General features: G+C 33.5%; 1 protein-coding gene and 1 long non-coding RNA gene across 2 annotated transcripts; one reads left to right on the top strand and one right to left on the bottom strand.

Annotated features, from left to right (window-relative positions):
• The first annotated feature begins 106 nt into the window (after positions 1 to 106).
• cdc45 (CDC45 cell division cycle 45 homolog) lies at positions 107 to 12,849 on the top strand. The gene is made up of 18 exons (XM_081349653.1): positions 107 to 299; positions 603 to 662; positions 1,315 to 1,407; positions 2,472 to 2,609; positions 2,701 to 2,862; positions 2,950 to 3,008; positions 3,129 to 3,177; positions 4,633 to 4,694; positions 4,776 to 4,826; positions 4,922 to 5,041; positions 5,393 to 5,524; positions 6,408 to 6,506; positions 6,594 to 6,755; positions 7,705 to 7,843; positions 9,267 to 9,350; positions 9,505 to 9,623; positions 9,735 to 9,811; positions 12,413 to 12,849. The coding sequence occupies exons 1-18, from the start codon at positions 249 to 251 to the stop codon at positions 12,475 to 12,477; spliced, it is 1,722 nt and encodes a 573-aa protein (XP_081205779.1). The 5' UTR covers positions 107 to 248; the 3' UTR covers positions 12,478 to 12,849.
• Positions 12,850 to 19,208: 6,359 nt separating this feature from the next.
• On the bottom strand, positions 19,209 to 21,909 carry LOC308680395. Its single transcript, XR_014028914.1, has 7 exons — positions 21,792 to 21,909; positions 21,357 to 21,427; positions 21,173 to 21,252; positions 20,988 to 21,096; positions 20,703 to 20,777; positions 19,888 to 19,972; positions 19,209 to 19,784 (listed from the first exon to the last, which is right to left on the bottom strand). It is a non-coding gene; the product is annotated as an uncharacterized lncRNA (long non-coding RNA).
• Between the last annotated feature and the right edge of the window lie 4,433 nt (positions 21,910 to 26,342).

Genomic DNA, 26,342 nt, shown 5'->3' with positions numbered 1-26,342 from the left:
TGTTTCCGATTGGACAGAAGAGCCGCTCGCTGTCGCGCACCATTGGCTAATGTGTCTGCCCGTCACTGTAAGTCGTTATTCAATTGGTTATTTCTACAAAGGGCGTACTAAACACACAACAAGCAAATTTGGCGCCACAGACGAAACACGGAAACTCTGAGTTTTAAACAAGGACAGAGTTTTAAAACGTCAACGGGCGCAAAAGGGATAGTTTTATCTATTTAAACTTTATAAACTTATATTTTAACATGTTTGTGACCGATATTCGAAAGGAATTTTATGACGTTGTCGTTAATCAGGTGCGTAATGGTTGTTTTGTCTGGGTTTGGTTGCTGGAGACCCCCATACTATTAATATTTACAGTTAATATAAATAGCTAGTATTGAAAAACACTATTAATACTACCATTATCTGTTGATGTTTTATTCTTTTATATTATGTTATGTTATGTTCTTTTATATTAATATGTTATAGTACATATTAATTTATAATACTTATTCTATATGTTGTTGCATGTGTATTGTAGTTACCGTATTATTGAAGTTAATATATTTTTAAAGTACTTTGACTTTCTCAGACTTGTCTCTTGTTTTTATATTCAGAGAGTGGCCCTGCTCGTGTCTCCTGATATTGATGCCTTGTGTGCCTGTAAGGTTCTGCAGGTTAGTCTTATCATTATAAATTCATATACTACAATAACAGCAACATTGATAGTAAACATCACAACATACACAGATATTCAATACACAATATACTTTGTACAGGACACCTACAACAACCTACACATGTGTAAACATTATGATGTAATAGTGTAAAAAAAAAAAAACATTAGTATTAATATGTGGTGTAGATATTCAGATGTTTATATACTGCAGTACATATTATCTTTCATTCATACACTAATGGTTGACTGAAATATATATATTTTTAGTTTCAATCTTTTAGATGTCACCTCACAGACACCTGTGTGCAAAATTCAAAAGGCAGACATGTATTTGCATGCATAAAGACCCAATTAATACTGTGAAAATGTGTATTATAGATATGTGTAAAATATTTAGTTTCTATTACATTATACTGTAAAGTTTTTCAACTCACTGTAGTGCTGTACTGTTAGAGGTATTATTTATTTAAATCACATTTTATTCCTATATTTTTATCATTATTTGTTTGAAAACTCCTGCTCTAGAGAGAGGGCTGTCCAAATAATACATAATACAGTTTAATGATTGCAAATGAGATGCTTTTAAATGAAACATCTCACTCAATTTTATTAAGTGTTCAGCATTTTTTTGTCTATGTTTTTCCATCCAGGCTCTATTTCACTGTGATCAGGTCCAGTACACGCTGGTTCCTGTGACAGGATGGCAGGATTTAGGGACTGCATTTATGGAGCATAAAGAACAGGTGCCACTTTATGCTCTGCTCTGTTTAGTTCGGCAACTATATACACTATTGTTCAAAAGTTTAGGGTGAGTAAGATTTTTTTAATGTTTTTAAAAGAAGTATCTTCTGCTCACCAAGGCTGCATTTATTTGATAAAAAACAATAAAAAAAAACAGTAATATTGTGAAATATTATGACAATTTAAAATGACTGTTTTCTATTTTAATATATTTTAATCTGTAATTTATTCCTGTGATCAAAGCTGAATTTTCAGCATCATTACTCCAGTCTTCAGTGTCACATGATCCTTCAGAAATCATTCTAATATGATGATTTGATGCTCAAGAAACATTTATGATTATTATCAATGTTGAAAACAGTTTTTTACATTTTTATTTCATGATGCTATGATGAATAGAAAGTTCAAAAGAACGGCATTTATCTGAAATCTAAAGCTTTTGTAACATTAAACACTACTGTTCAAAAGTTTGGGGTCAGTAAGAAATTTTATTTTATTTTTGGGGGAAAGAAATAAAATAAATCAATACTTTTATTCATCAAGGATGAGTTAAACTGATCAAAAGTTAAAGTATATTATAATGTTAGAAAATATTCTATTTTAAATAAATGCTGTTCTTTTTAACTTTCTATTCATCAAAGAATTGTGGAAAAAAAAACTTTTTTCAACATTGATAATAATCATAAATGTTTCTTGAGCATCAAATCATCATATTAGAATGATTTCTGAAGGATCATGTGACACTGAAGACTGGAGTAATGATGCTGAAAACTCAGCATTGATCACAGGAATAAATTACAGTTTAAACAATATTAAAATAGAAAACAGTGATTTTAAATTGTCAAAATATTTCACAATATTACTTTTTTTTAAATTGTTTTTTATCAAATAAATGCAGCCTTGGTGAGCAGAAGATACTTCTTTTAAAAACATTAAAAAATCTTACTGACCCCAAACTTTTGAACGGTAGTGTATATATCAACTATAGACTTATTGGGCAATATTCCTCAGCTTTTGAGTCTAATCTATAAGCAATTGTTGTGTATATGTATGTTTCTTCTTCTAGTACCAGTATTTTGTCTTGATAAACTGTGGAGCAAATGTGGACCTGCTGGAGACTCTTCAGCCTGAGGAAGACTCTGTGTTCTTCATCTGTGATACACACCGACCTGTTGACGTGGTCAACGTCTACAATGACTCTCAAGTACAAATGTTCAGCACTTTATTAGCTCTGATGCTTCCTGTTGCAAATATGCAGTTATTAATCAGTAATTTCTGTACTTGAACTGCTATAGATTAAGCTCCTGATAAAGCAAGATGACGATCTTGGTGTTCCGCCCTATGATGACATCTTCCGTGATGATGATGATGAGGATGAAGAAAGAAATGGCGATGATTCTGGAAATGAAAGCGATGGAAGCGCAGAGCCTTCTGGGAAACGGAGGCGTTATGATGAGGCATGTTTTCATATTTATGTCATGCATATTATGAGTAGATGGATTCTTTATACTGAAGGTTTGTAAAGTCTGCATTTACTTCCTCAGGGCGCTTTGGAAAGGAGAATAGAACGACAGCGTGCCAGACGAGAATGGGAAGCTCGAAGGTCATTAAATATAAACATAACAATTACTCCAAAATTAAAATGAGCAATGCTGAAAAAATTTTGTGTGATACACAAATCAAACAATCAAGTACATTGTTTAGTGTGTGTTTGTGTTTGCAGGAGAGAGATCCTGTTTGACTACGAGCAGTATGAGTTCCATGGAACATCAGTGAGTAACTATGATCATGTTTTCATATGGTCTGATTTTGAAATGCTCATGTTCATGCTTTAATGCGTTTGTGACTTCAACAGATTTACATAAAGAGGCTTTTAGATGGTTAATAAAGCTGATGAAATAGCTTTATTAACCATGCTTTATTTATTTATTTATTATTTTTCTTAAAAGAAAGAAGAAGAATTACTGACCCCAAATTACTGACCAGTAGTGTATATTGTTGTTACAAAAGATTTCTATTTTTAAAACATTTGCTTCTTTTTTTTTTTATTCATCAAAGTATCCTAAAAAAGTATCACAGGTTATGAAAAAATATTAAGCAGCAGAACCGTTTCCAACTTTAATAATGAATCATCATATTAGAATGATTAGAAGGATCATGTGATAGACTGGAGTAATGATCCTGAAAATTCAGCTTTGCATCACAGAAATAAATGATAATTTAAAGTATAATAAATTGAAAACCAATTATTTTAAATTGTAATAATATATCTCAATATTAATTTTTTTTCTGTATTTTTGATCAAATAAATGCAGGCTTGATGAGCAGAAGAAACTTCTTTCAAAAACATTAAAAATAGTAATGTTTCCCAACTTTTGGCCTGTACTGTATATATAATAATTTGCTAAAACTTGTGGAACTTTCATAAACTTTTGTGAATGATTGTATCAATTTTGGGGTGAAAAACAGGCTAAAAATGGCTATAAAAAATCTGGCTTTTGACAATATTCAGCTCTTTGCTATGAAATATGCACTAATATAAAGAATAGAATAGAATAGAATAGAATCGGGCATTTATATAGCGCTTTCATATGTACTACTGTACACCCAAAGCGCTTTACAATCATATCAGGGGATCTCTCCTCAATCCACCACCAGTGTGCAGCATCCACTTGGATGATGCGACGGCAGCCACAGTACAACGGCGCCAGTGCGCTCACCACACACCAGATATAGGTGGAGAGAGGAGAGAGTGATAGAGCCAATTCAATGTAAGGGGATTATTAGGAGGCCATGATTGGTAAGGGCCAATGGTGGAATGTGGCCAGGACACCGGGGTTACACCCCTACTCTTTACGAGAAATGCCATGGGATTTTTAATGACCACAGAGAGTCAGGACCTCGGTTTAACGTCTCATCCGAAGGACGAGGAATATAATAATAATAAAGCAAATAAAGTGTTATTTGGAACCTTCATAAACTTTTATGAATCGTTGCATCAATTTTAAGTTCAAAACAGGATACGGCCTAATGTGAATTTTATATTTCAAAAGGATCTGATTAAAGTATAATGTGAACTTGTAGCATTCAGTCATTAAATATTTGTAAATGGTTAAATGCCGTAATTAAATACTCAATGATTTGCTCAGTTCTACTGCTTGGTGAATATGCAATTTTCTCAATATTTGTTGGTTGCAGTGTGTGAATGTTTATTCTGTTGTCTACAGGCAGCGTTGGTGATGTTTGAGCTGGCCTGGGTCATGTCTAAAGACACCAAAGACATGCTGTGGTGAGCTTCCTATTTAATATTACCTCTAAGAAGTCGCAGTAGATGTGTTCTGCGAACTGAAAACTGACTCTTGATTGGCAGGTGGAGTGTCATTGGCCTGACAGATCAGTGGGTCCATGATAAAATCCCGCAGTAAGAATCACTCTTATCTCGTACCGCCATAAACCTCTTAAAAACATCTCATGACTTCTGAAGCAGTAAGTAACCTTTGTGTCTCCATCATACAGCATGAAATATGTGACAGACATCGCCACCCTACAGCGCCACGTGTCCCGACACAACCATCGAAATGAGGATGAGGAAAACTCGCTGTCCATCGACTGCATGAGGATCTCCTTTGAATATGAGTATCCTTCTCCACATGATGGGAGATTATGTTTGAATGTGTGATGTTCAAAACCAAATACCAGTGCATTGCTTAATGCATACTATTGTGCTGTTTAATGACCTCATTACGGTGCATGTTAAATTTCAGTGACTCTTTGGGTTCTTTTGCATCTAATTTTGTGTAAAAAGCTCTTTTGCATTATGGTGTGCTCTCACAAATTAGGGTGTTTCATATATAGAAATAATGTGCACATTGTACATAATGCATGCTGCTATCTTTCACCAATCGTAGGTGGAATGTCATTTTGAACATGCGTGATGAAGAACTGTGTGTGTAATGAGTGTGTTTGACCCTTGACCCCGTGTGTCAGTCTGAGGTTGGTGTTGTATCAGCACTGGTCTCTGTACGAGAGCATCTGTAACTCCTGCTACACCTCCTGCAGCTTTAAACTCTGGTCCATCAACGGACAGAAGAAACTGCAGGAGTTCCTGGCTGACATGGGGTGAGTGGACGGGTCTTATTCTTCCAGCTCGTAATGGGCAAGAAAACACTTTGGTTCATGTGTTAATGGACAAAAGTTTTTGCTAAAGCAATGACCCAAAAGAAGCCATGCTTTACAGTAATTTGATCACATTTATGGCATGCTTTTCCCCTGCTTAAACATGTTTTTTTAAATGCCAGGAGTAAAAATATGATTAAGATGCTTAAAGGGTTAGTTCACCCAAAAATCTTCAGAACACAAATTAAGATATTTTTGATGAAATCTGAGAGCTGGATCACTCCTCCATAGGCTTCTATGGGATCGAAACTTGGCGGCCCAGAAAAGTGAGTAAAGACATTGTTAAAATAGTCCAAGTGACTACAGTGGCTCAACCTTAAGTTTGTCAAGCGACGAGAATACTTATTGTGCGTGAAACCCCCCAAAAATAATGACTTTATTCAACTCTTCATTTTCTTCTGTGTTTCTCTGAGTGAGTTGACGTAGTGTAACAGCGCAGCGCTTCTGGGTTGTACGTCAGAACGGAGGCTCACTATTGGCCGACGCTGGTCATGTGTGTGATGCTGGCCAATAGTGAGCCTATGTTCTGATAGAAGCCTATGAAGGAGTGAGACAGCTCTCAGATTTCATCAAAAATATCTTAATTTGTGTTCCGAAGATGATCAAAAGTCTTACGGGGTTGGAACAACATGAGGGAGAGTAATTACTGACAGAATTTTCATTTTTGGGTGAACTAACCCTTTAATTAGAATATTATTTATCATTTATTGAGCAAGTTGATTAACTGTGATGTGTGTAAATGGTTTGCATTAATATAGAATACATTGTATACGTGTGGTTCAGACTTTAGTTGAAAATATCCTTTTAATGATTGTTTTTCCCCCAGTCTCCCACTAAAGCAGGTGCGGCAGAAGTTTAACTCCATGGATATGACGATTAAAGAGAACCTGCGCGAAGTCATCGAGGAATCGGCCAATAAATTTGGGTGAGAGAGAGTCAAATGAAAGATTGTGCTTGTTGTAATCCGTATCTGTCACATGTTTAATGGTTTGCTTTGTTTTTTCCACCTCAGGATGAGAGACATCCGTGTTCAGACGTTCGGTGTACACTTTGGCTTTAAGAACCGGTTCCTGGCCAGTGATGTGGTTCACGCTGCGGCCGCCTTGCTGGAGAATGTGGAGAAGGATGAAACGCCAGCGGACAACTTCATCAAAACTCTAGACTGTCTGTCCAGGTATAAAGCAGGGCTATTTTTTATATATATATATATATATATATATATATATATATATATATATATATATATATATATATATATATATATATATATATATATATATATATATATATATATATATATATATATATATATATATATATATATATATATATATATATATATATATATATATATATATAAATATATATATAAATATAATTTTTTTTACTTTTATTTATTTATTAATATAAATATATATATATATATATATAAAAAAAATTTTACTTTTATTTATTTATTAATATAAATATATAAATATATATATATATATATATATATATATATATATATATATATATATATATAATTTATATATAATAAAAAAATTATATATTATATATGTATAAAAAAAAATATTTTATATTAATATTATATTATTAATATATATTATATATATATATTTTTTTTACTTTTATTTATTTATTAATATATATATATATAATAAAAAAAAGAATATATGTATATATATATATATATATATATATATAATAAAAAAAAAGAATATATGTATATATATATAATATAAATTAAAAATAAAATAAATAAAATATATATATATATATATATATATATATATTTATTATATATATATATATAATATTTATTTATTATTAATATAAATTAATAAAAATTACTAACTACATAAACACATTTTTTAGTAAAAAATTACTAAAATGACAAACGAAGCAAAACTTCAAAAATACAAATATAGAAAATACAAAAGTAAAATATAATTGCGAATATAAAAAAGAAGCTATATTAGTATCTCAGTGATGCTAAAATAACACTGGTATAAAGAGGCTGGGCCGTCTCTTTATCAGTTTCATAGATATTTTAATGTGTCTGTAGTTTCTTAAGGACCGCTTTACTCAATAACTCCTCTTGTCTTTGTCTGTCTCTGTAGGAGTAATCTGGAGCGGTTGCATTTAGGCATCGATCTGGCCAAGAGGAAACTGAAGGCCATCCAGCAGACGGTGGCGAGCTGCATCTGCACGAACCTCATACTCTCGCAGGGGCCTTTCCTCTACTGCCATTTACTGGAGGTGTGGAACAAATCTAACGGCTTCAGGTTTAACATTATGAAGTGTAGCACAGTTTCTCAGTGACTGTCAACCTCTAAAAATCAGTTTTAGTCTATTGTCAGTGCTTGAAGTGTGGCACTGCTCTTTTAAATAAGCAGCTTTCAGTGGTCTAAACCTTTTGTGATCCAATCGAGAGGTCGTGTAAACACTTGATCGGATTGAAAACTGAAACTGGAAAGTACTTAGTATATGCAAGCTATATATGAGTTGTTGTTGTTAATATAGTGTAAATATAGTCGTGTCTTTCTAAACTTCTCCTTCCACTCACCGTCAGTGAAGCGCTGCAGGACAGTGTCGTCCCAGCAGTCCTTTACATCGGACTCTCATCACACACACCTTGTTTTGGGTGCGGGAAGGGGTGTTTTTACTGCTTGATGATTATAAGCAGCACGGCACAAAGCTTCATGTACTCGTCCTCTCCTAATCAGGATCAATATTAAGTCTGCGCTTTAAAACAAAGAAAAGAAGAGATGTAGGATTATGATTTGTATGTACAAACAGCGGGAAACTCTGTATATTCGTGCAGTGTGCGGAAGCTCGAGACATAACTGTGCACATCAACCCGATCACTTTTTTTAACATTCATGTAAACACTACATTGGGATATATCAATCGGAATGAATTAATTCCAATTAAAACAAAAGGTAAACGTAGCTGGTGTCTCTGGGTTTGTGCTGGGATTTTTGGGTCATTTGTAACCTTCTCCATGTCCTCAAAGTAAAAAATAACTATTAAATACATTATTTTATAGTACAGTTCTATTATTATCTATTTTTTTTTATAATTTAATAAAAGAAACATTGATTATTAAATACTCGTTTCTATAGTACAATTAATAGCATTATTACTATATTTATTTATTAATTGATTTGATTTCATAGATTTCAATAACATTTTTGTAATTATATACTTGATTTTATAGACTGTATAATACCACTATTTTATACAATACCACTATTTTATACATAATATAATAAAATATGTGTATAATATGTTATACAATAGTGTTATTCCCGTAGTAATATATATATATTTTTAATTCAGTACAATAAAAAAATATTTATTTAATATATTTTTTTATTAAATAAATATTTTTTTTAAATATTTATTTAAAAAAAAAATTATATATAAATATAAAAAAATTATATATATATATACATATATATAATTTTTTTTTTAGATTTATATATATATATTTTTTTTTATAACAGTTTTTATACATAACGGCACAAAACGGATCAAATGAAAGTTTAACATTATATATACAAAGAGTATAGTATACATAAAATATACACAAAAAGAATATGAGGGTGAATAATGGAATGATATGAGGGTGAATAATGACAGTAATTCATTATATTGTGTTGAATTCTTGTGTTTGTAGGGAACACCAGATGTGAAGCTGTTTTCTAAACCTCTGGCTCTGACACTCCTCTGCAAATATCTGCTCAAAGCCTTCGTCTGCTCCGTAAGTTCATGTGTGCAAAAAATACTCAATGAAAGAAGTCAATTGATGTGTCTGTGGAGTTAAGTCACATTAAGCTGCTAAAGCCAGAAAAATGTTGGAGTTCAGCACATGTGATGAGAGGACAGGGCTGTTCTCATGGGTGTGTTTCTGTTAGACGAGGAACAAGCGCTGTAAGATACTGCCGTTGATAATGGCCGCTCCTCTGGATGTGGAGAAGGGGACTGTGATCGTCCTGGGAATTCCACCAGAATCAGACACCTCTGACAAGAAAAAGTGAGTTTGTTCATGCTTTTAAACGGAGACTCGCATTCGGCCCCTTTTCTTCTCTGAAAAATGCTAAAACTCCAATGAAAAATTACATCAGCGTTTTTCTTTTCCCTCAAGTTTCTTTGGCCGGGCGTTTGAAAAGGCAGCCGAGAGCACCAGCTCCAGAACTCTACACGATCATTTCGACACTTCAGGTCAGTCGCTGCACCACTGCATCATGGGACATGATCTCACACAGCTCATGTCAACCACTAGAGGGCAGAGCAGCCCAGAGTTTCTGTGTCCAAGAGTTTGGATCTGAATTTGCCATGATTCAAAATCATGAAAGTAGTAAATATTTAAGAAAAGTTATTTCATTATTATTGTTAGCATTTATCATTTTCATTCATTTATCAAGTATTTGTCATAAAAAAAATGGAGCACATCATGTCACACTGCAGGACACCGGTGTTTACTTGAGTTCTGGAGCTTAACTTCAAAGCCAAATGTTGAATAAATTATGGTAATTTTTAAATCTTCATGGAAGATTTTTTTGTCAGAACAGGTTGCATTAATCATGTAATATTAACACTCAAGTAGGGCTGCTTGATTCTGGCAAAAATCATAATCACGATTATTTTTGGTCAATATTGAAATCATGATTATTTAGCATGATTATTGGTGGGCGATTATAAGTCTGATTACACGATAAGTAATTTTAAATATTTATTTATTTATTGCATAAGTCATACATAAATATTTAAAATTACTTATCGTGTAATCAGACTTATATCGCCCACCAATAATCATGCTAAATAATCATGATTTCAATATTGACCACACGATTACACGATAAGTAATTTTAAATATTTATTTATGACTTATGCAATAAATAAATAAATATTTAAAATTACTTATCGTGTAATCAGACTTATATCGCCCACCAATAATCATGCTAAATAATCATGATTTCAATATTGACCAAAAATAATCATGATTATTTAGCATGATTATTGGTGGGCGATTATAAGTCTGATTACACGATAAGTAATTTTAAATATTTATTTATTTATTGCACAACTCATACATAAATATTTATTCATTCATTCATTCATAACGTGCATGAACGAATAAAAAAAAAAAAAAAAGGGACAGGAAGAAGAAAATCTTATGGTACCTGTCGCTTATTTGTGCACATCAAAAAAATAAAAAACAGCTGCTTTATGAATGGATCAACCCCAATCCTCACCCCAAACACCAAACATTTTCAGTAATACCTATCTTTACACTTAATTATCATCATTTTAAGCATGTTAGTCATCATTTTTCTTGTAACATTCCTGAATTTTTTCCTTATACAAATTCTTAAATTTACAAACACTTTTGCAGCACTTCAGTTTATAATCCAAGGTGTTCCTCAGTTTAACTCCGTAAATAGACACACACATCTGTGTTTGTGTAGTACGTGCGAAAATAATTTTAAAAGGATATTGCCTTCTATGGCCATCTTCCTCTGATACAAGAGTAAATACATTTTGTAAAACCATAGGCAGAACTCTCTGCTTAACTTTCCACATGAAAATCAAAATCTTCAAATCAACCAAATCTTTACATTTTAGAAGTCCAGAATTTACAAATAAACTATTAGTGTGTTCTCTGTAACTTGTCTTGTTGATAATCCTTAATGCTTTTTTTCTGTAACAAAAACAGGTTTTGTGTATTCCACAAATATCGATACTTCAGCAAAAAATAATTCTATGTTAACTAATGAAAGAAAAAGGTAAACAGTCAGAAAACAAGAGACCAAATAAATGCAACAATGAAAATACAAATTTAAAAAAAGTGTTAAGTTTTGTACTAACAGTGGTGTTCATATTGAATAATCAAATGTAAAATAACACTTCATAGTCTTACTGTACATTAAATATAGAGATTAATCCTTATTAAAGCTACTTATGGTATTCAGTCAAGATCAGTGAGTGATTTTCCTTTGTCATTTGTTGTGTGATTATCATTAATGACAGAGCGCAGCAGGTTTAATAGGCTACTGTCCCTTTAAGAGCTAATGCACGGATCCAATATACTGTTACACGAGCGTTTTATTTCTCATCTGTGTACATTTACCTAAGATATAACCCACCGTGTTTACGTGAACACTCTCCAAAAATTTTTTTTGACATTGTGTGTACGCGTTTTGGCGAGTGTGTGTCCGACTCGCAGCGCACACAGAAAGTCTCTTTTGTGGCTTAATGAGCTTTTACACTGTTTAATCTCTAACATGTCCTGCAGTTTAGCAACAGTAGACTGCATTGTAAAACACTCACTTATTTGGCAGCCGCACAATAATTGTTTTACCTCGATTATCTTGTTTTCATAATCGTTGGAAGCAGGGCTGTGCGAATAAATCGTAATTGATTTTCAATTTTTTCGGCTTCCAACGATACACTCAAGTTATTTGACACACACATGAGCTGCACAACGGCCTAACTGATCCGTTATATTCATACAGTTTCCCATCATTTCTGTCAGTTTGGTGCCAAATGCCTTTAGTTCTGCCAGACCCCAAAACACACACACACACACACACACATCACATGCGCACACACACATGTACATTTATCAACATCCCACAACAGGTTATGTTCTCTCTCTCTCTCTCTCTCTCTCTCTCTCTCTCTCTCTCTCTCTCTCTCTCTCTCTCTCTCTCTCTCTCTCTCTCTCTCTCTCTCTCTCTCTCTCTCTCTCTCTCTCTCTCTCTCTCTCTCTCTCTCTCTCTCTCTCTCTCTCTCTCTCTCTCTCTCTCTCTCTCTCTGCAGTTATAGAGCTAAAGATGGAGGACAGAGGGAAGTTTCTGGATGCCCTCATCACCCTGTTGTCATAAAGGCCCACTGCATGCTGGGAATGATTCTCGAACTGCCCACAGAAACTCTGGACACACATATGCGTGCTTTGCATCCACACACACAGTGGAATTTCACATACCTTGAGTAAACGTGAGTTTTACCGTGTTCTCAGCCAGTTTGGTGCCAAATACCTTCCCAGACCTTCATCCTGTAGCGCGTCTGCAGCCCTTCACCCCAGAGATCAGCTGGTGTTCTGGTCATGTGGTGCCAGACCTTCTGTTTGACTGTACAGGCTTGATTTATGTGTGTGTTTTTACGTTTTTTTTTTTTTTTTTGTGTGTGACCTGTCTTTAGTATGTATCTGTGCATGTTATATATGAATTTGAATAAATCATTTTTATAATCTTCTGATGTTGTGTTCAGTTCATTGACTGCCAATTCAACGATGGTTTCTAGAATTATTGATTAAAAGTTTGTTTGATTTAGTATTTTTAAATAGTTTTACCACAGTAAAAGCTTTTTTAAGGTCAACATAACTTTGCAAGATGTTTTACTTCCATAACATGATGTTTTTGAGTGACAGATGTTCAGTGAAGGACAAATGGATCCATGTGAAATGTATTGGATGGAGAAAAGTGTGTGATTTAAAGGGGGGGTGAAATGCACATTTTCACTCAATCTCCTGTTAATCTTGAGTACCTATAGAGTAGTACTGCATCCTTCATATCTCCAAAAAGTCTTTTAGTTTTATTATATTTCTAAGAGAAAATGGGCTGTACCGAGTCTTTCCGGAAAAAAACGAGCGTCTGGAGGCGGGCCGTGTGGGCGAAGCCAGAGCCATAGAGAGAATCCGTCGATCTGGGCTTTGTTTATAAAACATTCATCGTCGAAATGCAGGGAACAAACAGTCTACACAACTCGTTTCTGCATCCACTGTTCCTAACGCTGGGTTCTTTGGTAAGCTTTCCCTCACCAAAAACACTTTGGAGACACTATGCAGCGCTGCCGATGATTTCCTGTTGAAGCGCGTTGAGGTGCGCGGTCGCGCTTTTCCGGGAGAAATGCTCATATAAGGAGTTCCACTCTGGTCTACGTCATTAGATCCACGGTCAAAAAAAAAACAGCCGAAACTTGTACCAACCCGGAAGTAAGATTTTCGGCACAGAAATTCTCCGTTATTCGTCCAAAATATTTTTTAAAAACTGTTAAGCATGAGAATCCATCTCTTTAACACTGTAAACAACTCTGAATACATGAAACACCATTGTACCCCCCCTTTAAGACAAACACATTTTCTTTGGATTAACATGCACTGAAAAGTTTACTTCAATATTTGTTAATGCTTTTATGTTGGCTTTAAACGGTTTTTATCAGTAACATTTTTTTACTTCTGATTTATATTCTACAATACTTATGACCATTTTAAAAACTAAAATAACCTGTTTTGAATTATCACTTAAATTCTTTGGAAAACTGAAATGTACTTATTTATTCTACCAAAATGATTTTTTTTGTTTTTTAATTTTGAAAGTCCATCTATCTTCTGAAACTATATATCTGTGACAAACCAGCTGATATGTAAGTATGAATTAGATCTGAAAACTATACAGAAGGGAAATCTAATGTTTGATTCACTTTTAGTAAATATTGAATATTTATTGTAACACTTTAAAATAAGATCTCATTTGTTAACAATGTATTAACAAAAATATAGTGAACAATATATTTTTCAACATTTACTAATCTGTTAATGTTATTTAATAAAATTACATTTTCTGTTATTGTTAGTTCAAAGGTCATTAATGTTAAAAAAAGTAACTTGATTTTAAAAATGTATTGTATAAATTAACTACGATTAATGCTGTAGAAGTATTGTTCATGTTAACTAAGGTTTTTAATGCTGTTTTTGTGTCTTTATTTTTAGCTAAACTGTATAAATCACCAGATACTTTCACCGTCTACCGCACTGCTGTTTTCCACACATTCTGCTAAACTTCTCCTTGTGTGTCCCACTGCGGAAATAAAGTCATGCGTGTTTGGGACGACATGAGGGTGAGTAAATGATGAGAGATTCATTTTCGGTTGAACTCTGTCTTTGAAATGTTGGTTGCTGGCGGGACAGGACTGTACCCTCCACTGTACAGAGCGAGAGTCCTCTCCCCTAATGACTGGGTGGATGTGTTTATGTATCATGGGTTATTATCAAGCATGAGTCAACTGTTTATCTTCTGTGCCCCCTTTTCTTTTTTTCCTCTCACGTTCTGACATTGTGTCCTTTAATACTACATTCACTACTGTACATCTGATAAATGTAATACTTAGACAGTTCCTAACTCTACACTCTTAAAAGAAAAAAAGGTTCAGTGGAGTTCTATATAATATAATATATATATATGTATGTATGTATGTATGTATGTATGTATGTATGTATGTATGTATGTATGTATGTATGTATGTATGTATGTATGTATGTATGTATGTATGTATGTATGTATGTATGTATGTATGTATGTATGTATGTGAAAACTTCAGATGCAAAAGCCTCTGAAATTTTCTTCTAAAATGAGCATTTTTATCAAGCTTGTATATTTAGGTTCAGTAATAACACTTTAATGACAATTAATAGTTCATTTTCATTGTCATTTATGTGAAATAACTGAACATAAACATACAAGCTTGATAAAAATGATCATTCTAGAAGAAAATATCAGATGGCACTTAGAGGCTTTTGCATCTGAAGTCTTCATATACAGTATATATATATATATATATATATATATATATATATATATATATATATATATATATATATATATATATATATATATATGTGTGTGTGTGTGTGTGTGTGTGTATGTATATATATATATATATATATATATATATATATATATATATATGTATATATGTATATGTATATATATATATATATGTGTATATATATGTGTATATATATGTATATATATATATATATATATATATATATATATATATATATATATGTATATATATATATATATATATACATATATATATATATATATATATATATATATATATATACATACACACACACATATATATATATATATGAGAAATGTCTTAAATGATTGCATAATACTTTCATGTTTAATGGGTTATTATTTTTAATGAAAAGTTATGTTTACGAGCTGTTTAATTAATACAATTGGATTTAAATGAAATGATTTAAAACAAAATGAATTCATTAAAACTATATGTCCATAAAATGATCCCATGTTTAGAACCCCTAAAAGGTTCTATAAGCGCCTGACGGAACCCTTTAAAGTTCCATATAGAACCTTTTCTTCTAAGATTGTGGTTATGATGAGCGGTAATAATAATAGGGATGCGGATTGCTGTTTTTTCCACGAAGCTGCTCGGATGGAGTGTAATAACTGGTTAGATGTAGAGCTGCCATGCTCTAGTTAGCTAGTTTTGTGTAGAAATACACTTCTTTTTACTTTATTTTTTATTTTTAAGATGACAGAAACAAGAGTTTTATGTTATTATGAACAAAAGTTTCTCTTTCTGTGGTTTTATGGCGTGTAGCTCTGCGGTTGTTTTCTTCTCTCGCTCTGTTCTTGAATGGTTTGATCCCGTGAGGATTAGCTGCTCTGGAACAATACAAGTCATCTATGTGTGGCAGTATCACACTGTGTGTGTGTGTGTGTGTGTGTGTGTGTGTGTGTGTGTGTGTGTGTGTGTGTGTGTGTGTGTGTGTGTGTGTGTGTAAGACTCTCCGTCACTTTTGGGTGGGCTTCATCTATTCAGACCCCATGGTCCTCAAAAACATTAAGCAATGCATGTTACAAACCACAGTTGTTTTAGCAACATTGTTTGACACAAACCACAGATTTTATTAACAGAGAAGAGTTCATTGTCTCATAACACAGATATTAATTTAAAGCATTTGGAATGTTTTTAGGACAGCTTATTTGAAGATGATTAAATCAGCAAATTATGAAGTTCTCAGAACATAAATTATTGTTACAGTGTTTATACCAAGGGGAAACTTGTGTCTTGTTTCCATTCTTTTTATTTGGGAAATTCATTCTTTTATTCAGCAAGGATGCATTTATTTGATCAAAAGTGACAAAAGACATTTATAATGTTACAGAATTTACAAAAGATGTATAATGTTAGTTTCTATTCATCAAAGAATCCTGACAAAAAATGTTATCACAGTTTCCACAAATAATAAGAAGCGCGACAGTTTTCAACATTGATAATAATGCGAAATGTTTCTTGAGCATCAAATCATCATATTAGAGTGATTTCTGAAGGATCATGTGACACTGAAGACTGGAGTAATGATGCTGAAAATTCAGCTTTGAACACATATTCACAGTAGTGTAGTTCATGGACTTCACAGTTATATTATATTTGAGAATCAGAATTGTCTCACATGTTTCAGACAGACACAAATACATCAATAGTTGTCATACAGTAACTGTAAAGAGTTATAAAAACATCAGATCATTTGATGTGGAAATGTTAGAGTTCATATTAAGATCTCTGACAGAAGCACGAGGCGTCAGCAAACCCTCCATTTGCTCTCTTTTTAATCTCACAACCAGCCGAGGTGTGTGTGTGTGTGTGTGTGTGTGTGTGTGTGTGTGTGTGTGTGTGTGTGTGTGTGTGTTTGTGTGTGTGTGTGTGTGTGTGTGTGTGTGTGTGTGTGTGTGTGTGTGTGTGTGTGTGTGTGTGTGTGTGTGTGTGTGTGTGTGTGTGTGTGTGTGTGTGTGTGTGTGAATGAACATGCTCTTAAGAATAAGAGCAAAGACAGTCAAACATCCATGAAGAATTCCACAACAGCCAATTAAAACGCTGCCCAACTGAGAAGACAATTTCCTGTGTGTGTGTGTAGACTTCCCCATGAGGAAAAAATCTTATCAATCACACTGTTATGTTTTTTTGAAAATGTAAAAATGCTTAAGTTGTGTGTGAAGGGTAGGTTTAGGGGTAGAGTTAGTGTAAGGGGAGAGAATATACAGTTTGTACAGTATAAAAACCATAACGTCTATGGAAAGTCCCCATAAAACATGAAAACCCAACATCTTTAATTAGGGGAATGTTGTTCCTTTAGTTGTAATGAAACTGAAGAAAAGCAGACATCTAAAGCGGAATAAACCCGTCTCGTATAACCGAGACTGTGTCCGTAAGCCGGTGTCGCAGCGGGAGGTTAAACCTCTCCAGTCCAATTTACTTTCAATCTGCACACATTCCATATTTCATTAAGAACATTCCAGAATCACTCCCAGACATTCCGGGACCTGCAGGGATCCGTCACCGCTGCCACTCAGTGTTCCCACAGGACAGGAATATCACACATGAGATTTACCATCTGAGGTGTTGCTCTTTAAAGAGAAGTACAGTAATCTCCCAAACTGGCTCCTCAATATTCATCGAATTCTTCCACGATAATACTTTTTTTAGTATTATTTATATACTTTTATAGTATTAGCTTTTATTTTTTTGTATATTTTCAGTTTTCAATTACATTTTATTTTAAGCTTTAGGCAAGGCAAGTTTATTTATATAGCACATTTCATACACAGTGGTAATTCAGAGTGCTTTACATTGAAGAAATTAAAATAATCGAAAGAAATGAGAATAATTAAAACAGAACTTTAGTCTTTTTTTATTTTTTTTTATTTTTTTTTCATATAGCGTTAAATATTTCTTATTTCGGTTTCATGTTAGCACTTCAATGTAAACTTATTTCATTTAGTTGCCAAGGCAGCATTTCTAATTTGTTTATTTAAAATATTTTTTTCATCTAATATTTATGTTTTTATTTTACCATTCTTAAAAAATTCAGTTTTCGTACATTTTTATAGCCGTCTTTACATTTTATAAGTGCAATCTAATCAACAGAGTTGCTAATCAACAGAACCTGAGACAACATTGATATTTACACACACCACAACTGAGAAACTTCTGAGAAAACAAAACGTCCTGATTCTTGCACGGGACTTGATGACTTGTCGCACGTTTCCATGCATCATTTTTCCTTGATTATGATGACACTCCCATATTTAACGCATAATTAGGCACTCAAATACACACATCGTCGTGCCCCTCCTTATTAACTTCCTTCCTGCTTCCTGTCCAGCTGACCCTTAAACAGGAAGTCTGATGATTCTGTTGGTCTGTAACCGTTCAGCATCATGAACCTCACATAAACACACACAAAACACTCTCGGGCATGTTCTTGAATCACAAGCTTTAAAAGATGAACTTTCATTTGTTTACGACGTTATAAAGTTAGGCCATATACTGCTATTCAAAACTTTAGGAACTGGAAGGTTTGTTAGTCAGCAAGGATTAAATTGATCAAAATGTATAATGCGACAAAAAAATTCTGTTTCAAATAAATGCTGTACTTTTGATATTTATTCATCAAATATTCGTGAAAAAAGCAGCACAACTCTTTTTAACGTCAATAATAATCAGAAATGTTTCTTGAGCAGCAAATCATCATATTAGAGTGATTTCTGAAGGATCATGCACTCTAAGAAATGATATGTTGGCTTTAATTAACTATTTTATGTCAACCGGTCCCACATAACTGGGTTATGTTGGATTTATGTAACATTATTTATTTCAATAAACTTAATACATAAGGTTAATCCAATGTCGTTTAGTTGAATAAGGTTAACAGTCTTAATTTTGTCCAAAACAATTAAGTTAATTAAGTTCAATTATCCTAAAATTAATATTTTTACATTCAACCAACACAAATAATCCAGTTTCATTATGAGTTTATTCAATGAATACATTCACTTTTTCTTTTTTTACAATTTTGTTTACATTTTTACAAACATTTCCAACGTGAACATGTACACAATATTTACTCTGTAAAGACTGCCTTCACTTTTCAAGAAAATAATTAAATAAATAATTTTAAAAAAGCATATTGCCTTTAGGTGAAAGGATTTATCAATCATTACTTATAAAGGTGTTCTGCAAAAAAAGCAGCAAACAATTTATCAGTTGTTTAAAACAAGACTATTATGCAAAGGAATGTAACATGGTTGATATTGAAACAAAAGTACTGTAACAGTCAACAGTGCAACATTATAGAAAGACCAGAAATGTTCCTATAACCTCAGATTTCAAGAGTTTATTTTTCAGGCGTAAATAAGACCTGGCATCGAAGAACACACTTCTGCCCATTGTTCAGGTTGTCATGTATTTAGATGCCTTAAATCATGATGCCAACATATTTGTAAGGATCTGTAGCCTCTGCTCCTTCATGTTTGACCACATAGATTCCTAAGGTGGTCTTGCGTACTGAGGTTAGGACTTCATGTTCAACATCCTAAAAAAATACATAAAGTAACAATTAACAACAGATCAGGGGTGAAAGGGATAGTTGATTTTAGAGAAACATCCAATATTTTTTATAAATGTAAATAATTTACCATGCACTCCTTCACAAGGTTTGAGAGGGCCAGGTAAACAGCAAGTGCATTCAAGATGAATTCACCTTTTCCCAGTGGTGTCATTCTGAACAATGAGACAAATAAGCAGTGTTCAGAAGAATTAACACAAATTATGCCTAAGTTATTTCTACAAGAGCCAAAAAAAAATTTATCTGCAACTGCATCTGTGAGGGCCTCAAAATTCAGAGAACCAGTACAATAAAAGTAATAAGTGGTTCTAAACCAAAAGCTTTGCTACAGAAAAGCCATTAAATAATCTTGGATGTCAGAGCTGTTCCAATTGTAGGTGCATAAATCACAAATCTGATGCTGCTGAGAAATAGGGTAAAGAGACGAACAAGCTCTGAAATTAAAACAGAATTAATCATGTACATATTAACATTCCAGAGCTTATATACAAAAATTCAAGGGATACCCAAAAGTTCTGTATTTTTTTTTTTTTACTGACATTTATGTCATTCAAACTCCCAAAGTCTTTTTTCCTGTTTTTCCTGCTCATTTCTGTCATTACAATGACAGTCAATGGTGAATTCTTCTTCCGAAGCTTCAATAGCATCAAACAATTGCATGTGACTTTAGAAGCTTCAGAACAGGAACTCACCGTTGACTTTAATTGCATGGACAGAAATGAGCAGTACAACCACATAATTTACCTTTTTAGTTAGAAAAGCGAAAAATAAAAGGGATTCGGTGACATGAAGCAGAGTAAATGATGTTCATCTTTGGGTATACTATTTTAATCTATAGTGAATTATTGTCAGATAAAAAATGATGAAGAATATAACAGAACATACCAGATCCATAACTGATAGGATGCTTATGATCTTCTTTACTGCTGTTCCTTCTGTCTTTTTGAAATTTTTGAGGAGCTGGGTTCAGAAATGAACAAAAAGGACAAATCAGGTTGGTTGCTGATAAATTTGAGTCTTTACAATATTATCATATACCAAGACTAACAGTATTTCTTTAACAGCATTTATCTGAATTACATCTAAAATACTTCAATTTATAATTTGGAATTGCATACAATAACCATCCAAGTAATTCATCACAGATGACATTACATTATAAAGACTTACCTCTAAAGAGTGCTGGCTATCTGTTATTAAATTCAGTGACGAAACGCAGATCTTCGATCATCTCATGTCTCCTGTGCGTAAATGTTCTGTCCATCAGCACCTTGATAACCTGCATAAGTATTGAGCATATGTGGGACCACAGCGAATTCCATGTTTTAAAACTTTGTCTGTGTCCATGTACCAACCTGAAGTGTTTTAAAAGCTTAGATCTGGATGTTTGAGAAGAGCCACAATCTATGCACGTCACATGCAGGACTCCAAAATTCTGAGGAAACAAAAATGAAGATGTGAGTCAAATAATAATAATAAAAAAAAAAAAAATAAAAAAAAAATGTAGTAAAATTATTTTGGATGACCTAATAAGCTTACCAGATGCTACAGTAGATGCCATCTTACTCGAGTCAGTGTCAAACGTGTTTATTGCCATATGCCTATGCATTCTGTGTTTCAAAAGTTTCAGAGTTATTATTTGACATTAAATAAAAATGCTCAACATTAAGGAAGTTATTAAAATTTATACTAAAACTAGATGCAACTGCTGTATTGGGGCACAACATGGAGAAACTCTTCTTAACTAGCAATTTTATAAAAAAAAGGTCATTTGCCATTTTTTGTATGGGTGAATTCAAATATTATCAAAGTTCAGCAAGTTTAAAAGATCACATAAGAGCTAAAAAACGCTAGCAGCTAACAACACGGGACAAGTGCTAAAGCAACTTCAATAAATACCAACAAAAACAGCGATTGACTATTCTAATTTACTGACAGCCTCAATATTAAAGGATAGGAAGTAAAATAACTCACCTTTTGGTCCAGATAAATACAAAATGTTGATTGCAGCCTCCGTTTGAGCATGATTTGATTCCCACAAAATGGAGAACGAGTGCTAAGAGATGAGCTACGCATTAACGTTCTTTGAAATATTTGCGCATGCGCAAATATAGCTCCACCTGTTGACCAAAGTGCGGTACTGCAGCGGTAACACAACTGCATTTCGTTAATTTAACTTAAGTGAGTTGTGTAAATTTGAGAAATGACTTTTTCTAATTCTGTCAACACAACTGTTTTAGTTTTAATGCACAAACACAAGAACATTATTTAATTTGAGCATAGTTACATTTCTTTGGTTCAACAACAGCCATGTTTCATTTTTTAGAGTGTGTGACACTGAAGACTGGAGTAATGATGCTGAAAATTCAGCTTTGATCACAGGAATAAATTACATTTTGACATATAGAAAACAGTTAATCTATCTATAAATTACAGAAACGTCTGTCTGTGTGTGTGTGTCTGTTCCTCGCATATCTCTCGAACAGTTAGTCCGACGGATTTCAAACTTGACAGGTGTCTTGCTACGGGCACGAGTAAGTGCAGTGCCAAGTTTGACGTTGTTTGGATGAGAAATGCAAAAGATATCATTAAAAAATACCAGTAAAAGAAGCACTTAGAAGGTTGTGGTTTAAAAATAAACATTCTGATATAAACACTCAATCAGCTACACCGTTTACTTCTGAATATTATATTTCATTCTGGTGCGCTTAACGTTATCGCTACTGTGTAATAGTAGCCTATGCTATTCACCAACTAAACATATCCTATTCAATGCGTTCACAGTCTCTTTCACGGGCATCATTTGTAGTTGCCTATTCACAAACTGTTTGCTCAAGCATAGCGTTTTCTCAGAGTTCACTGTGTACTTTCTACCATGCACAAATAAAAATGTCACTGAACTTTTGCTGTGTAATTGCAACAATGAGCACTCAAACACACCTAACCAACAATTACTAAAACACATACATACAAAAACTGATTTTGCACTGGAATTTTGCACTAGAAATATATAAACACATGAAGATGTCTGAAGATTTATCTTGATGCAACTATTTCTCATTTCATCTCACGCAGGAAAGCTGGCCGTTTGCGAGCACATCATTTGATTGACAGCGAGTGTGTGGACGGTGACTAATCCGTGTGAGTGTGAGGCTGGGTGAGGGGTTGTTCACGACGGACCATCACCGTGGCGATGGTGTGTTGATGACATCACAACTGGTCAGTAATGGGAAGCTGGAAATGACACCTGACCTTTGGAGAGCAGAGGTCAGCGCGGGCGCCATGAGAACCTGTCCTGTGTGTGTGTGTGTGTGTGTGAGAGAGAGAGAGAGAGAGAGAGAGAGAGAGAGAGAGAGAGAGACAGATAAAGAATTCTTGAATGTGAAACTGTCACTTCTTAGATGCATTAATGGAATGTTGCAGGGAATTTCCATTAGGAAAAATGAGGATATAATGTTCATAATTTCGACCAGTATGGTTCCTACTTACTGACAAGGCAATGTTGACTCAACCAATGGCATGAATTTAGGGAGGGACTATATATTAGTCCAACCACCCACCTTACAATAATCTATTCTGAGAACGTTTAGTAAAACATTCCCTTAATAATGTTTCTTCTGAATGTTCCCTGAAGGGTTCAAAACGTCCAGTTTTTAAAATGTTTGAAAAACTTTCTTAATGTGAACGTCAAGTAAACATTTCATTTTATCATTCTTCAAATATTATGGAAATGTTACTTTTGAATGTTCTCTGAACATTCTGAAACAAGTAACATTTAAAAACATTAGATGAAAGTTCAGAAAAGTTTCAGAAAAAAACAAGGTAACACTTTATTTTAAGGTGACTTAATACTACATGTACTTACTATAGTAATAACAGTAAACTAGATAAGAAAAAATTTGTCAGGACAAGCTTTGAAGTTGGCTTGAGAAAGCCGGACCAGAAACTTTGAAAAAGTTTGAAAAGCTTGAAGGTTTTCGTTTCGCAGTACTTTGAAATTTAAAGTTGTTTAAAGTTTGAATGTTTTGAAGGCAATACAGTCTATTAGATAGATAGATAGATAGATAGATAGATAGATAGATAGATAGATAGATAGATAGATAGATAGATAGATAGATAGATAGATAGATAGATAGATAGATAGATAGATAGATAGATAGATAGATAGATAGATAGATGACCGCTGTTTTCGTTTTTTTTTTTACTCAAAATTGACAAGAATATCCACTCTGTTCACTTGCATGGCAGGCTCAAATACTTGTATCTGATTCATATTTCCACATATGAATGAGGAATGAAACAATCTGAGAATATCAGAAACCATGTGCTTTTTGTCCTGCTTTACACGTTCGTTGGTCATCCTAAACAATCGGAATTGGGTCACTTGAACCATGTAATGCAGATGCTGCCTAAATTAAACTTTAAAGGCAAAATCAAATCAAAATTCACAATACCTATTTTTCTTATGAATATTGCAGTATTTATTATAATTGATTTATCTGTACACATCATTATTGTTTTAAAATCCAAGTGCCTCATAATTTTGAATCAGAATAACTTCCCCTCCCTCTTGCAGTGACTTCTCTCCTCTCCTCTCCTCTCCTCTGATGATGAGGGCGGGGCAACCTGTCACTCACATGAGATCCACCAATAGAAAACCACAACCATCTGAACCATCTTTCAAAAAGCCGTTTCACTCGGATATACGTCACAATAGGGAAGAAAAGACTATCACAACTTCTGTTTCATGCTGACTTTAAAAATTACTCAATGTAAATGAAATATTACTGCAATTTCACGTGCACAAATGTACATTTTCCAGCAAAAATACTATATTTTCTGCAGCTTTTAAAGAAATAGAAAACTATGTGTCTGTTATTCAGCTTTGTACTGATAGGGAAGTCATAATGACTATTAGTTTATGTTATCTTTTTTTTTTTATTGTGTAATAAGGCCAAGTTTTTATTGTGGACTGACGCAATTTTATGTTTTATGTATTGGTCTTTCTTTTACTTATTTCTTTTTTTCTTTGTTTTCTCTCATTTTTATTTTATTTAACCCTTTGGCTATACTCAAAACTCATTTCAAGGAATGAATGAATATGTAATCTAAAGCAGTCATATTAAATAATCTGCACATTTTAACCTTCCTTGTGTTTTTACTGTGTAAAACAAGCATGTTTATTCACTTATTTGGTTTAAGATATTGATCGATAATCTTTAATATTTGTATAATGTCAAAAATGACATCTGATTTCTGTATGTGACATTTGTTTATGTCAGTATATTTTGAATCATGTGAGAGATTATTCTTTCTTCACATTGATGTTCCTCATTTTTTTCTCTCTCCCCCATCCGTGTCTTGGAATGTCTGCCGACGGGTCTCCCATTGTCCTCATCCATATGGCCGCATTATGGGGTCCTGTCACCAGGCAACAGCAGGTTCTTTTGCGGTTGCCATGACGAAGATTCTTTAATGACGTCGTATCTGCCCCCATGTGCCTCTCTTCATTATGGATGGAAGGTCCTTTTAAAAAGTCTGGGCACCTCCCCCGAGTGCCCTCCTCAACTCCCCACCCAAAACACACACACTCACTCGTTACTCAGCCTCGTAACCTCCTCAGCTTCCAAAGGGTGACTGGAACTAACAATCCCACAATGCCGGCTGAAAGAACTGGTGTGGATATTCATACAGGCTCTCTATTGTGTTGGCTGAGAGAGGAGGGTCGGGGGACGCAGTGCTGTTAACAAACCCATAAACTACAGAAAGAGTTTGCGCTCTACAATTTTATGTCCAGTAACTGAAAAAATGAACTAGTTTTGTTCAAGCCATATTTAAAAAAAAAAAAGGAAATAATGACATTTTTATAGTAAGATTAGAAACAATTTGACATCCATATTGTTCTAAAAGTAAGATTGATTTGAATAAATACAGTAACACTTTATCTTAGTGTCACTGTTACGCGTTACATGTAGTGACTGTAGTAATAACAGTATAATTACATGCAACTAACCCTATTCCTAACCCTATATAGTTCATTATTATTGCACAGTACTTAGATGCATAATTACACTGTAACATGGACACCTTAAAATAAAGAGTAACCATAGTTGATATTCATAGTGTTCAGGGCTGATGGATGTCAGTTCTGTGTCGTCACTCATTGTTTTTTATGCCTTGTAAACTTGAACATTTGTTTTGATATATATCCAATAGTGTAAAGTATATTTAGCTAAAATAGATGTGCAAGAATAATACAGTATATGATAGTCTTGGAAGCATCAGTCATGTTTTGCACTATTGTTTTTCAGCAAAAGTCTATGAATTCATCAAAAACCAGATAATTATTATTTTTTATTATTTTTTATTTTGAGTAAGGAAAACTGTATTTTTCCGATGGATCAAAAATGCTTCTAGAAATAAAATGCAGTGTTTTGCAGGACAAGTGAAAGTCAAATGGCCTGAAAGTGCGAACAGAACAAAAGCTGTCGTTGAATCCAGAAACAGTCGGTTGTCCCAAACAAC

The sequence above is a fragment of the Scardinius erythrophthalmus genome (assembly GCF_964197995.2).
Source record: "Scardinius erythrophthalmus genome assembly, chromosome: 20".
NCBI lineage: Eukaryota > Metazoa > Chordata > Actinopteri > Cypriniformes > Leuciscidae > Scardinius > Scardinius erythrophthalmus.
This window is presented reverse-complemented; position numbering and strand designations above follow the sequence as displayed.